The sequence below is a fragment of the Erinaceus europaeus genome, chromosome 23 (genome assembly GCF_950295315.1).
Source record: "Erinaceus europaeus chromosome 23, mEriEur2.1, whole genome shotgun sequence".
Classification (NCBI taxonomy): Eukaryota; Metazoa; Chordata; class Mammalia; order Eulipotyphla; family Erinaceidae; genus Erinaceus; species Erinaceus europaeus.
This window is the reverse complement of record NC_080184.1, coordinates 335,809-349,274: the sequence shown is the minus strand read 5'-3', so window position 1 is coordinate 349,274 and position 13,466 is coordinate 335,809. Positions and strand designations below refer to the sequence as shown.

General features: G+C 64.6%; 2 protein-coding genes and 1 non-coding gene across 7 annotated transcripts; 1 reads left to right on the top strand and 2 right to left on the bottom strand.

Moving 5' to 3' along the window:
• Positions 1-516: 516 nt before the first annotated feature.
• LOC132535682 (U6 spliceosomal RNA) lies at positions 517-623 on the bottom strand. The gene has a single exon (XR_009547397.1). It is a non-coding gene; the product is annotated as a U6 spliceosomal RNA (small nuclear RNA).
• Positions 624-933: 310 nt separating this feature from the next.
• Positions 934-8,754, top strand: MED16 (mediator complex subunit 16). Of its 5 annotated transcripts, none has more exons than XM_060181449.1 (17): positions 948-1,090; positions 1,603-1,715; positions 1,845-1,924; positions 2,209-2,374; positions 2,603-2,710; positions 2,789-2,958; positions 4,376-4,807; positions 5,237-5,342; positions 5,648-5,803; positions 5,890-6,101; positions 6,190-6,396; positions 6,849-7,059; positions 7,149-7,282; positions 7,465-7,657; positions 7,912-8,128; positions 8,314-8,397; positions 8,492-8,754. In XM_060181449.1, the coding sequence occupies exons 4-17, from the start codon at positions 2,242-2,244 to the stop codon at positions 8,616-8,618; spliced, it is 2,490 nt and encodes an 829-aa protein (XP_060037432.1). In that variant the 5' UTR covers positions 948-1,090; positions 1,603-1,715; positions 1,845-1,924; positions 2,209-2,241; the 3' UTR covers positions 8,619-8,754. The 5 variants fall into 5 exon arrangements, with proteins under 5 accessions (XP_007524854.1, XP_060037433.1, XP_060037432.1 ...); XM_060181448.1 differs by having other exon boundaries at positions 1,589-1,715; XM_007524792.3 differs by lacking the exon at positions 1,603-1,715 and having other exon boundaries at positions 934-1,090; positions 1,847-1,924.
• Positions 8,755-10,162: 1,408 nt separating this feature from the next.
• Positions 10,163-12,153, bottom strand: CFD (complement factor D). The gene is made up of 5 exons (XM_007524854.3): positions 11,951-12,153; positions 11,586-11,742; positions 11,200-11,347; positions 10,781-11,038; positions 10,163-10,359 (listed from the first exon to the last, which is right to left on the bottom strand). The coding sequence occupies exons 1-5, from the start codon at positions 12,108-12,110 to the stop codon at positions 10,204-10,206; spliced, it is 879 nt and encodes a 292-aa protein (XP_007524916.3). The 5' UTR covers positions 12,111-12,153; the 3' UTR covers positions 10,163-10,203.
• Between the last annotated feature and the right edge of the window lie 1,313 nt (positions 12,154-13,466).

Genomic DNA, 13,466 nt, shown 5'->3' with positions numbered 1-13,466 from the left:
AAAGCCGGCATAGAGGACCTGTCGGCCGGAGACACCTGGTCTCCAGCGCCTGGCCTTGGGGTCCGGGTGTTTAGCTCTGGTGGCTGAGCCGGCCTCACCCGCAGAGGGCAGGGGAACACCCTTCCTGCCGCAGATGACCCTCCAGGAGTGTGTCCAGCACTTCTGGACCAGGGGGTATGCATCCAGTTGAGCACACATGTTCCCAGACACAAGGACCCAGGTTCAAGCCCCTGATCCCTATCCGCAGGGGAAGCTTAATAAGTGATGAAGTAGGGCTGCTAACTTCGCCTTCCCCGCAGTTTCTGTCGCTATACGAGAGTGTACGAAACAAGCAGTTATGTGTGTCGGATGTTGTATGCTATGCTAGTTCCGGAACATTATCTGCATTTCCCTGGGGAACTGGCTCTTTGCTGGGGGGCCCTGGTACTTGCAGTCCATTCCTTGAGTGCAGGTGGAGTGCGTGCTGTGCTTAGTGTTTCCTGGGGAGTCTGCGGGAGGACCGCCCCAGGAGGGCAGCAAAATATGGAACGCTTCACGAATTTGCGTGTCATCCTTGCGCAGGGGCCATGCTAATCTTCTCTGTATCGTTCCAATTTTAGTATATGTGCTGCCGAAGCGAGCACGAAGGCAGAGTCACTTTCAGGACTATTTAAAGCACAAAAGAACTATCACTTCGCAGTTATGATGACTTTGACTCCCCCACCCCGTGGATCTCATCATAGCTTTAAAGATATATACTTTATACAGTATACTCTCATGGCACGCAAAGCATAACACAACAGGGCTAGTCACTGGAGGGACTCTTTATCGAGTACTTTTCATTTTACCACCCTGAACTGGGGTTGCTGGGAAGTTTATTCAGATTACATGCAAATATGCCCGCGGAGAGCGGGCGGGACTGGAGCCACCACTGTCCCAGCAGCCTTTGCAAGCGACTGCGCTGCGCGCGCACCTTGAAACGCCGGGAAAATGGCAGCGCCGGAGACGGCGCTGTAGGAAGCCGGGAGGCGCCGCCGCCCGCTCGGAGGGACGTTCGGACGGGCCGGTGAGCGCGGGGCTGCGGGGCCGTGGCAGCGGCAGACTCCAGACGGTGCGAGCGGGCTCAGGGAGCGCGGCCGGGGATTCGCGGGTTTTGAGGGGGCGGGGCGGGGCGGGGCGGGGCCTGAGGGGTCAGCGGGCGGGGCTGGGCGCAGAGGCTGCCGGAGAGCGGCGGGGAGAGCGGGGTGTCTGTGCCGGGCCCGGGAGTCCTCGGGGAGGCCCTGGAGCAGAGTGCGGGCGGGGCCTGTGGATCTTAGTAAGCGAACGCTCGGGGGCGGGGCCCGGAGCGAGTCGCTTCCAATCACAGGGCGGGGCTCGGGGCTGCTCCGGGATGGGGGCGGGGCCCGGAGCGAGTCTGCTCCAATCACAGAGCTGGGGATTGAGTTGGGGGCGGAGCCTGTGCCTTCGGTGGGCGTGGTCAAGGTGGGCGGAATCGGATCTCGCCTGCTCTGGGGCCTGGAGCTTTTGGGTGCTGCTGGCTTTGCGACTCTCGCGAGGCAGGAATGCCTGGACCTTGTAGGCTCAGAGGCAAGGCTGAGGCGTGTGCTAGGCCGGGGTCTGCAGCGTGGTCTGCCGATCGGCTTTTGGTCGGGATCTGCAGCCCTTGAGAAGGGCCTTAGAGGCTGTGTGGTCCCAGCGGAGCCGGTCTGAGAGCTGAGGTCGCACTGGAGGGCTCAGGGGGAAAACTGGGGCTGGGGGCTGGCCTGGGAGACCTTGCAAACTGTTGAAGGGTGTGGGGTGGGGGCATAGCTCCGCGGAGTGATAGAGAATGGAGGTGCGGGTGGTCAGTCCGGCTTCTCTTTTGCAGGGTCAGAAGCTAGTGTTCGGTGCAGACAGACCTGCTTAATCGGAGGCTTCCCAGGACTCTGCCAGCGCCCCCCTGCAAGTCTGTGGGGTTCCCCGAGATAGACTGCGACCTCCCTACCTGTGTCATTGCCCCCAGTGCCTCAGCAGACTCAGACCCTCTGCCGGCCTCCCAGCCAGCCAGCAGGGCCTTGCCACAGGGAGGCACTCACAGGGACCCCTCCTGTCTCCTGTCCCCCCACTCTGCCTCCCACCCGTGTTGCCATCCCGTGACGACCCCTCCGCCGTGTTGGGAGCGCAGCCCACCCACTTGAGTGCTGGCCCGCTGCTTTCCCTGCAGGGACCCCTGCCTCCCTCACTCCCAAGGCTCTGCCCCTGACGGCGGGATCCCCAGCCTCCATGGACCTGGCCTACGTCTGCGAGTGGGAGAAGTGGCCCCGGAGCACCCACTGCCCGTCGGTGCCTCTGGCCTGTGCCTGGTCCTGCCGGAACCTCATCGCCTTCACCACCGACCTCCGGAACGATGAGCAGGGTGCGCCCCCACCTAGAATGAGGGCTGGAGCTGCAGGCTGCGGTGGGGCGGTGGGGCGGTGGGGCGGTGGGGCGGGCCTCTCCCAGGCAGGTGGCTGTACTTGGTGCCGGCTCCAGAGAAGGCTCCAGAAACCCTGAAGCCGGCGGGAGGAAACGCCCCAGCCTGCTCTGCACTCGGGCGGGCGGGTTTCTCAAGCGGGCACCCGAGTCACCCCCACCCCTCCCCCAGACCTGACCCGCACGATTCACATCCTGGACACCGAGCACCCCTGGGACGTGCACTCCATCCCCTCGGAGCACCGCGAGGCCATCACCTGCCTCGAGTGGGACCAGTCAGGTGAGGGTGCCTGCGGGCCACACCCCTTCCCGTGCCCCTGCCCACCCGCCTGACGCCCGCTGTCCCGTCCCCCCACAGGCTCGCGGCTCCTGTCAGCAGACGCGGACGGGCAGATCAAGTGCTGGAGCATGGCCGACCACCTGGCCAACAGCTGGGAGAGCCTGACGGGCAGCCTGGTAGAGGGTGACCCCATCGTGGCCCTGTCCTGGCTGCACAATGGGGTGAAGCTGGCTCTGCACGTGGAGAAGGTGGGTGCTGCGCCTGGGTCGGGTCGGGGATGCCCTTTCCCTGCCCGATACCTGCCAGCGGCCCCTCCCTCCACCAGCTTCTGGGGGTTTTGAACCCGGGGCCCTGCGCCGACCAGCGAGAGTCTGTCAGACCTGGGCTCTTAGTAGCCTCTTGTTCTACTGGTGGCGGCTGTCCTCAAAGGAGCTTTTTCTTTCCTTCTTTCTTTCTTTCTTTCTTTCTTTCTTTCTTTCTTTCTTTCTTTTTCTGAACCCAGAGAAAGGTAAATGCTCTTAACAGCTAGCACTGTGAAGGCCCGATTTAAAATGCTTTAAGTATATATTTGTAAACAAAATGCCACTATCACTAATTTCACTTTTCAGGTGAAAAGCAGATTAAGATTCAGGCCATCCCCCCCCCCCCCCGCTTTGTTGCTCTTGTTATTGTTATTATTGTTGTTGTTGTTGGATAGGACAGAGAGAAATGGAGAGGGGAGGGAAGACAGAGAGGGGGAGAGAAAGACAGACACCTGCAGACCTGCTTCACTGCCTGTGAAGCGACACCCCTGCAGGTGGGGAGCTGGGGGCTCGAACCGGGATCCTTCCACTGGTCCTTGCGCTTTGCGCTATGTGTGCTTAACCCGCTGTGATACTGCCCGACCCCCAAAATATATTTATTCCCTTTTGTTGCCCTTTTTTTTTTTTTTTTATTGTTGCTGTAGTTATTGTTGTCATCGTTGTTGGATAGGCCAGAGAGAAAAGGAGAGAGGGGGAGAGAAAGGCAAGACAACCTGCAGACCTGCTTTACCGCCTGTGAAGTGACACCCCTGCGGGTGGAGAGCCGGGGGCTTGAGCCAGGGGCTTGAACCGGGATCCTCACGCAGGTCCTTGCGCTTTGCGCCATGTGTGCTTAACCCGCTGTGCTACCGCCCAAAGCTTTTTCTTTTCTTTTTTTTAAACATAGATAATTAAAATTTTTTTTTAAATTTATTTTACTTTTGAGAGAGATGCAGAGAGAGAAGACAGAGAAACACCAGAGCACTGCTCAGCTCTGGCTGATGGTGGTGCGGGGGATTGAACCTGGGACTTTGTAGCCTCAGGCAGGAGAGTCTGTTTGCATGACTGTTATGCTGTCTCCCCGCCCCCAAAGCTTTTTCTTAACTGGTGGGTGGTGGCCTCAGTCTCTGTCCCTTCCCTTAGCCGGTGGCTGCAGTCTTCAGTCTTCTAATATTGACCCCTCAAGAGCTTCCCCTTGACTCTCCTCGACCCCCATCTAACTGGGGGCACCGTGCACATGAGCCGCAGTGCCCCTTCCTCCTGCCCTCCTGGGTGGTGTGGGGGCTCCCTGCTGCAGCTCCTGACCCTGAGTCCCGACCGACCGTGCTCCAGCGACACCCCTCCCCTCCCCTCCCCTTCCCTCCCCTACCCTCCGCCCCTGCAGTCGGCCGCCTCCAGCTTCGGGGAGAAGTTCTCCCGCGTCAAGTTCTCGCCGTCGCTCACGCTGTTCGGGGGCAAGCCCATGGAGGGCTGGATCGCAGTGACGGTCAGCGGCCTGGTCACCGTGTCCCTGCTCAGGCCGAGCGGGCAGGTGCTCACGTCCACCGAGAGCCTGTGCCGGCTGCGGGGCCGCGTGGCGCTGGCCGACATCGCCTTCACGGGCGGTGGCAACATCGTGGTGGCCACAGCGGACGGCAGCAGCGCATCACCGGTGCAGTTCTTCAAGGTGTGCGTGAGCGTCGTCAGCGACAAGTGCCACATCGACACGGAGATCCTGCCCTCGCTCTTCATGCGCTGCACCACCGACCTCGCCAGGCGGGACAAATTCCCCGCAGTCACACACCTCAGATTCCTGGCCCGCGACATGTCGGAGCAGGTGGGCCGCCTTGGCGGGCAGAGCTGGGGTGCTGCAGAAAGAGTGGGGACCCCCACCAGCCTGCTTGGACCTGCCCCCCCTCAACTCGACTCCCCTCTGGCCTCCCCGGCCCCGCCCCCTCATTTACCTAGGGCCTCGCTGGACGCCCCCCCACCTCCCTGGCCCCGGCCCCGCCCCCTCATTTACCTAGGGCCTCGCTGCCCACCTCCCTGGCCCCGCCCCGGCCCCGCCCCCTCATTTACCTAGGGCCTCGCTGCCCGCCTCCCTGGCCCCGGCCCCGCCCCCTCATTTACCTAGGGCCTCACTGCCCACCTCCATGGCCCCGCCCGGCCCAGCCCCCTCATTTCCCCGCTGGCCTCACCTTGCCCGGCCCCGCCCCCTTCTATCCCGCCCGCCTCCCAATGCGTGCCCTCGCTGCCACTCCCCCAGGTGCTCTTGTGCGCGTCCAGCCAGACGAGCAGCATCGTGGAGTGCTGGTCTCTGCGGAAGGAGGGGCTCCCGGTGAACAACATCTTCCAGCAAATCTCCCCCGTGGGTGCGTCTTGGTCCGCGCCACCTCCTCCTGGCTGGACCCCCGAGCTGGCCTGCCACCCTGGAGCCCCATTTGCTGGCTGGCCAGGCCCCGTGGTCATGTGACAGCCCATAGCCCAGGGCCAGAGAGCAGGGAACACCCATACAGACGTCGGGGGCCGGCCAGCCGGCGTGTCCCCTGTCCTGAGGGTCCTGGGAAGGGGGCCGGTGGTCACCTCGGGCCCTTAGTGCCCTGGTGCCTGGTCAGTGGGAGCGGGGCCAGAGCCCCTGCCGGCCGAGAGCTCCACAGTGTGACCCCGTCTCCCGCAGTGGGTGACAAGCAGCCCATGATCCTCAAGTGGCGGATCCTGTCGGCCACCAACGACCTGGACCGCGTGTCGGCGGTGGCGCTGCCCAAGCTGCCCATCTCCCTCACCAACACCGACCTGAAGGTGGCCAACGACACCCAGTTCTACCCAGGCCTGGGTGAGGCGGGGCCTGGGCCTGCTGGCTGGCGGGGGCGGGGCCTCGGCGGGGGCGGGGCCTCCCCCGCTGACCCCGCCCACCCCCAGGCTTGGCGCTGGCCTTCCACGATGGCAGCGTGCACATCGTGCACCGGCTGTCGCTGCAGAGCATGGCTGTGTTCTACGGAGCCGCGGCCCCCCGTTCCCTGGACGAGCCGGCCCTCAAGCGCCCGCGCCCCGCCGGCCCCGCCGTGCACTTCAAGGCCGTGCAGCTGTCCTGGACCTCGCTGGCGCTGGTGGCCATCGACAGCCACGGCAAGGTGGGGGTGCGGCGGGGCGGGGCGGTGCGGTGCGGAGACAGGACCAGCCCTGACCCCAGTGACCGCCCCCTCCCATCCTGTCCTGCAGCTCAGCCTGCTGCGCGTGTCGCCGTCCCTGGGCCACCCGCTGGAGGTGAGCCTGGCGCTGCGCCACCTGCTGTTCTTGCTGGAGTACTGCATGGTGACGGGCTACGACTGGTGGGACATCCTGCTGCACGTGCAGCCGGGCATGGTGCAGAGCCTGGTGGAGCGGCTGCACGAGGAGTACACGCGCCAGAGCGCCTCGCTGCAGCAGGTGGGGCCCGCGGGGTCAGGGGTCAGAGCGCCTCGCTGCGGCAGGTGGGGCCCTCGGGGTCAGGGGTCAGAGCGCCTCGCTGTGGCAGGTGGGGCCCGCGGGGTCAGGGGTCAGAGCTCAGCCCAGGACATGCAGCCTGAGACCCGAAGCCTGGTGGGTGTCAGTGCAACGCCTTGCTTTTCTCTCTGTTGTTACCATGAAGAGGAAAGGTGGGTGCCCTACCTACCGAGCTATCCCCGCAGCCCCCATGGTTTCCTTTTGCGGGAGACTTCTGAACTTGGGAGGGGCACAGGGCGGCTGAGGCCCGGGGTCCTGGAGCAACTCTGGGCGCACTCTGTGTGCCCCCAGGAAGGTGACGGGGGTTCGGTAACAGACTTTTGCCCTTGTCGAGCCAGGAGAGCGAGTGTGTGCACGGGTGGGGGTCGGAGCCTGAGGTTGTGCTGGGCCCCCAGGTGCTGTCCACGCGCATCCTGGCCATGAAGGCGTCGCTCTGCAAGCTGTCGCCCTGCACGCTGACCCGCGTGTGCGACTACCACGCCAAGCTCTTCCTCATCGCCGTCAGCTCCACGCTCAAGTCTCTGCTGCGCCCGCACTTCCTCAACACGCCCGACAAGAGCCCTGGCGACCGGCTCAGCGAGGTCTGCGCTAAGATCACCGACGTGGGTACGTGGGTGCGTGGGTGCGTGGGTGCGTGGGACGAGCGGGCGGCCGGGGCGGGGCAGGTCTCACCCCGCCACCCGGGCCACCCGCAGACATCGACAAGGTGATGATCAACCTGAAGACGGAGGAGTTCGTGCTCGACATGAACACGCTCCAGGCACTGCAGCAGCTGCTCCAGTGGGTGGGCGACTTTGTGCTCTACCTGCTGACCAGCCTGCCCAACCAGGTGCCTGCTCGGCCATTCCGGAGGGCCGCTCACTCTCCCCTGGCTGTCCTGTACTCCCTGTCCTGTGCTCCCGGGCTCCCCCAGCTAGGGTCTGCCCCCACTGCCCCCGGGGCTCCCCTAGATCCTAGATTTGGTCTGTCACTGGGGCTCCCCCAGCTATGGTCTGACCCCACCTCCCCCAGGGCTCCCCGCTGCGGCCGGGCCACAGCTTCCTGCGGGACGGGCCCTCGCTGGGCATGCTTCGGGAGCTCATGGTAGTGATCCGCATCTGGGGGCTGCTGAAGCCCAGCTGCCTGCCGGTCTACACGGCCACGTCGGACACCCAGGACAGCATGTCCCTGCTCTTCCGTCTGCTCACCAAGCTCTGGACCAGCTGTGAGTCCCCACCCAGCCCCCCCCATGCTCCCCGCCAAAGTAAGACTCCTGTGAGGGCTCTCCACCAAAACGCCAGTCCCTGCAGCCCTCTGCCCCAGGCCAGGTCCTGGCGTGGCCCCCACGTGCTGGTGCAGCCCCTGGGCTGGCCTATGCTCAGCTCCCGGCCTGCAGTCCCGGTGTCCCCTGGGCCCCACGTGGATGGGCAGGTGGGTGGGCGTCAGGGCCCCGCCCAGCGCTGAGTGTGCCCCCCTCAGGCCGGGACGAGGGCCCTGCGAACGAGCCGGACGAGACTCTGCTGGACGAGTGCTGCCTGCTGCCCAGCCAGCTGCTCCCGCCCCGCCTGGACTGGCTGCCGGTCAGCGACGGGCTGGCCAGCCGCCTGCAGCCCAAGCAGCCCCTGCGCCTGCGCTTTGGCCAGGCCCCCGCCCTGCCCAGCAGTGCCACAGCCCTGCAGCTCGATGGCCTGCTCAGGTACACCCCTTTGGCCGGCTTCCGTCCGGCTCCCCATCTACTTGATTTTTGACTTGCTGCCGGACGGCCGGAGTTGAGGGCCCCTGTCTCTCCTGCCCGGTGTCTCTCCCTAGTGGGGCACGTGTACTCCCCCAGCTGCCTGACCCCGCGCAGGGAAATCAGTGCCCACCCTCTCGCCCCCCTAGGGCCCCGGGCCAGCCGAAGATCGACCACCTGCGGCGGCTGCACCTGGGTGCCTACCCTACAGAGGAGTGCAAGGCCTGCACCCGGTGAGGGGGCTCTCCGTGGGGGTGGGGTCCCGGGACCCAGAGGACTCTCCGGGGATGGGATCCTGGGGCTCAGGAGGCCACCCGGTGCCCGCAGGTGCGGCTGCGTGACAATGCTTAGGTCCCCCAACGCGGCGACGGCCGTGCAGCAGTGGGAGCAGCGCTGGACCAAGAACTGCCTGTGCGGGGGGCTGTGGCGGAGGCTGCCCCGCAGCTGCCCCTGAGCCCATCTGTCCGTCCACCTGCTCAGCCCCGCCTGAGCCCCCTCTGGGCCCCCTTGGGACCCTGTGCCCCAGGCACCTGCCGGCTGAGTGGCAACAGCTGGTTTCGTTCTAGAAGAGGACGTGGGAGGGGGGCTGTGCGGGCATCACCTGGGCCACCTGGGCCCCCGAGAGGCATCGGGAGGGAACCCCTCAGGTGCCATCCTCCCCCCTCCCCCAGCAGCACGCCCTTCAGTCGTCTTTGGCTTCCATTAAAACATCTTGTAAATAGTCCTTTAACTCCCAGACTTCTGTCTCGTTTACTTACCTATTGGATGGAGATGGAGAGAAAGTGAGAGGGAGGAGGAGGAGAGAGACAGACAGACAGACATACCTGCATCCCCACTCCACTGCTTATGAAGCTTCCCCCCTACAGTGGGGCCCAGGGGCTTGAACCCGGGTCCTTGAGTTGACATGTGCCCAGCCAGGTGCACTCCCACCTGCTCCTGCTTCTCTTTCTTTCTCTCTCTCTTTCCCAGTAGTGCACAGTTCAGCTCTGACTTACGGTGGTGTGTGGGACTGAACCTGGAACCTTGGAGCCTCAGGCATGAGTGTGTGTGCATAACCATGCTATCTACCCTTCTGCCCTGCTTTTTCTTTATAAAGACAGAAATTGCGGGGGAGGCGGAGACAGACCGAATGAGAGACACCTGCAGCCCGGCTCCGGCACTCAAGGAGCTCCCCCTGCAGGTGTGGAGCCGGGCTTGAACTCAGGTCCCTCCGCCCGGCAATGCTTCTGCTCTCCCGGGTGTGCCACTCCAAGGCCACCTCTCCAAGCACAGTCTCAGGCTCGGGACAGGGAGGCACCACAGATGAGGCTGGTCCTGCTGTGGGGCCCCGGGCTCAGGCCAGGCTGTGTGTGGCACCCTCCCTCTGTGGGCAGAGCCTCGCCCACCTGCCCCCCTACCCCAGGGCCGCACCCACGGGTAGCTAGTGAGCTACTGTCTCCCCAGAGCCACCTGGTGGCCTCACAGCTGAAGTGTCCCCTTCCAGCTGGGTGCCCCGAGGCCACATGTGGAGCTGACCAGCTGGACTCCACCAAACCCTCCACACAAGCGCACAGGACGAACGCGTGACTCCAGTGAGTGGATGGACGAAGAGCGCAAGCCCAAGGGGGTCTCCCACCACCTCGAGCCCCTGTCTCTGCCCCCGAACTCGTGGGGAAGCGACAGCCAGCGGGGTTCAGACGGGGGTCCCGCCAGGGAGAGGCCTGGGGTCCTGGGGCAGGGCGCGTGGTGGGGTGGGGCGAGCAGGCCCGGGCAACGACCCCACTGACGCAGGGAACACAGGCCTGGCGGCTCTGCTTGGGAGTCGGGCTGCTCTGAGCCTCAGTTTCTCCAAGCACGGGCCGGATGGTCCTACCCATCCAGGGTCAGTGTAGGGGTGACCGTGGACCGGGCCCCGCGCAGGGGGCTCGGGAGAGGGGCGGGTGGGTCCCTCACCCAGGGTGAGGGCTCAGCAGGGAAAAGTGGAGGCCTAGCTGGCGGTCAGGAAGCAGCACACGGGGCGGGGCGGGCGGGCGGATGCTGCAGGCTTTATTGCGGGCGGCTCAGGCGGCGCCGCCCATCACGCTGTCAATCCAGGCGGCGTAGCTGGCCACGCGCGTGTAGATGCCCGGCCGCTTGCGGTTGCCGCAGACGCGCGAGCCCGACGTAACCACGCCCTCCGCCACGCCGCCGCACACCAGCGGGCCCCCGGAGTCGCCCTGCGTGGGGGGGAGAGGGCTGGCACCCCAGGACCCGGGCCCACTTCCCCAGACCTCGGCCCGGCCGTGGGCCCTTGGCCTGGGCTCCCCGTCCAGGTTCCTGGCCCTGCCCTCCACCTCCTACGCCTGCAACCATCCCTACCCATCGGACCACCCCGCCGGACACTCTCCATTTTCGCTTCCACCCAGGCCCCGCCCCGCCCCGACTTAGCCACGCCCACATCGCGTGCTGGCCCCCCCCCCCCCGCCCACCTTAGACCTCGACCTCTCGGGAAGCCCCACGGATATGTGACCCCGCCCACTGGAGGAGCCCTGGCCCGGTGGCCCCGCCCTGTACGCGCCCACGTGGCCCGGCAGCTCCGCCCACCCAACAAGCCGCGCCCGGCGGCCCCGCCCACCCAACAAGCCCCGCCCCGCGCACCTTGCAGCTGTCCCTGCGGTTGCTCTCTGCGCACATCATGCGCTGGGTGATGGTTCCGTCGTGGTAGGTGCGCTGGTTGCAGGTGGCGCGGGCCATGACGGGCAACGTCAGGTGCTGCAGGCGGTCGGCCCGCCGCCCAGTGTGGCTCACCACGCCCCAGCCCGCCACGTCGCACAGGGTGCCCGCCTCCACGTCGCGGTCCTTGCGCTGCCACGCCAGGAGCTGCACGGCGGGGCCCAGGGTGGCCTTCTGCGGGAGCTGGGGGCGGTCAGGGGGTCACGGCGGGGCCCAGGGTGGGCTTCTGCGGGGGCTGGGGGCGGTCAGGGGGTCACGGCGGGGCCCAGGGTGGGTCAGTGGCGGGCTGCGTGGAGGGGCACTGCGGACGCGGTGGGGGCGGTGGGCCCGGGCCTGGGGCGCACCTGCAGCAGCAGCAGGTCGTGGTCAATGGTGTCAGGCCGGCTGTCCGGGTGTGGCACCGCGCGGAGCACGTCGTAGCGCTGCTGGGTGGGTTCCGGCTGCGACAGCGAGTGGGCGCCCAGGAGCACCTGCACCGTCTTCCCTGGGCCGCTGGGGGCCGGACGGGGCAGTCAGGGGACCCTCCCTACGCCACGGAGCAGCTGGGGGCACCAGACGGGGCCACACCTCCCCGCCTAGGCGCTGACCCCAGCCTCCAGCCCCAGCCCCACTCACGCATCCTCCAGTCCCCCCAGCCCCACTCATGAGTCCCCCAGCCCCACTGAGTCCCCCCAGCCCCACTCACGCATCCTCCAGCCCTACTCATGAGTCCCCCCCCAGCCCCACTCACACGTCCTCCAGGCAGTGGGCAGCACTCAGCACCCACTGCTCGGCCACCAGGAATCCCCCACACACGTGCTTGCCGTCCACCTGCACGGACACCATGTAGGGACGGGCGTGGGGCCCTGACTCCCGGCCCCCCAGGATCCGACCGCGTGGCTGTGCCGCTGGAGGGGGTGTACAGAAGAAATCGGGGAGTCCGCCTCCCAGACCTGCACCCCCAGCCTGAGCACCCTGACCCAGGCACCTGCCCCACAGCTTGTTCGTCCTGAGGGTCCGGGACGAGAATTCCCGGGGCGCCCAGACAGCCTGAGCGGAGGGGCGGGGGGGGGGTGCTTATGGGGGGGATTAGGAATCCTCAGCCAGGGCACTCACCACACAGGGCTGCGCCCAGCAGAAGCAGGACCCCCACTTGCACCCGGCCAGCTGCCATGTCTCCACAGTGCCCGCCACGGCCCTGGCTGCTTTTATGGGTGCCAGAGGGGCGGCTCCCGGGCCTCTGCCAGTGGGGGCAAAGGGGAGCCGGTCCCTCCATGCCTCCACCCTCCCCTGGGGTGGAGGGGAGGCCTGTGCCGCAAACTTTAAGCAACTGGCAGCCGGTTCTGGGGTCCCTGCCTCTGGGTTCTGGTGCAGAGCTGCCCAGGGGGTGGGGGGCGGCCCCTCGGGCTGGGCAGCCGGCAGAGGGGAGCCCCAGCCCCCAGTCGGTGTCCCCAAACAGCCCTTGCAAACCCCCAGGTTTCACAACCTCAGAAGGTCCATTGGTAAACAAACAACTACATCCTCCTCTCCTCCTCCCTCACTCCCTCCCTCCCTTCTTTCTCAGGCTTCTCTTCTTTCTCCAAGTTGGAAAGGAGGTCGGGTGGGGGTGGGGGACCCTCTGGTCTGACACCCAACCTGCCTCACCCCCCAGGCAGCTGGAATGACTGTTGGGGCCCAGCAGCAGAAAAGCAAAGAGGAACTGGGCAGACTTCTAAATGAGAAGCTGGGGCCACCTTTGGGGGTGGCTGCATCCAGGTGCCGGGACCAGCAGGTGTGGCTGCATCCGGGTGCTGGGGCCAGCTTGGGGCTCTTCCTCAGGTTCCTCTTTCCCTTCAATGGGGGGTGTGACTCATTGAGGCTTTCTGGACCCCCTCCCCAAATCTCACAGCTTAAGACGGTCAATGTGAACAGACAGATGGGACTGGGTGGGTGTGGGGTCCGGGGCCAGAGCGCAGGTCCCAGAAATAGCGGCTGGGGTAGCCCAGTGGGTAGCACACAGGGTGTGCTGTTGAAATCACATATAAAAATAATTGCGAGTATTCGAATCGTTTTTTCAGGATATCTCAATGCCAAGCCTTTCTGGTGTTTATGGCCCTGAAATCCTGAAGCCTTTTATTACCTCTCTCCATCTCCTGGTCCTGGTGAATCATTAGCCAAGCTTTTTCTTTTCCTTTTTTTTTTTTTTTGTGGACTGTTTCACCATAAAAAAGAAACTGCTGAGATTCAGGGCTCAGAAGTTATAGTGTGAGCCAATTCTGGGTCAGTGCCACTCAACTGTTTCTGCACCCTGATCCCGGGGTCAAGGCTTCTGTTCACATTCCCCATTTACAGCAGAAGGGACGTCCTGGGTTTGACTCCACATCCTCCATGTGCGAGAACTCAGTCTGTGCTCCCTCTCCAGAGATCAGCACGTTACATTTTTAATATTTTTTTTGTTAATTTTATTTATTTATTTATTTATTTTCTCTTTTGTTGTCCTTGTTGTTTTTCATTGTTGTAGTTATTATTGTTATTGATGTTGTCATTGTTAGATAGGACAGAGAGAAATGGAGAGGGGGGAAGACAGAGAGGGGCAGAGAAAGATAGACACCTGCAGACCTGCTTCACCGCCTGTGAAGCGACTCCCCTGCAG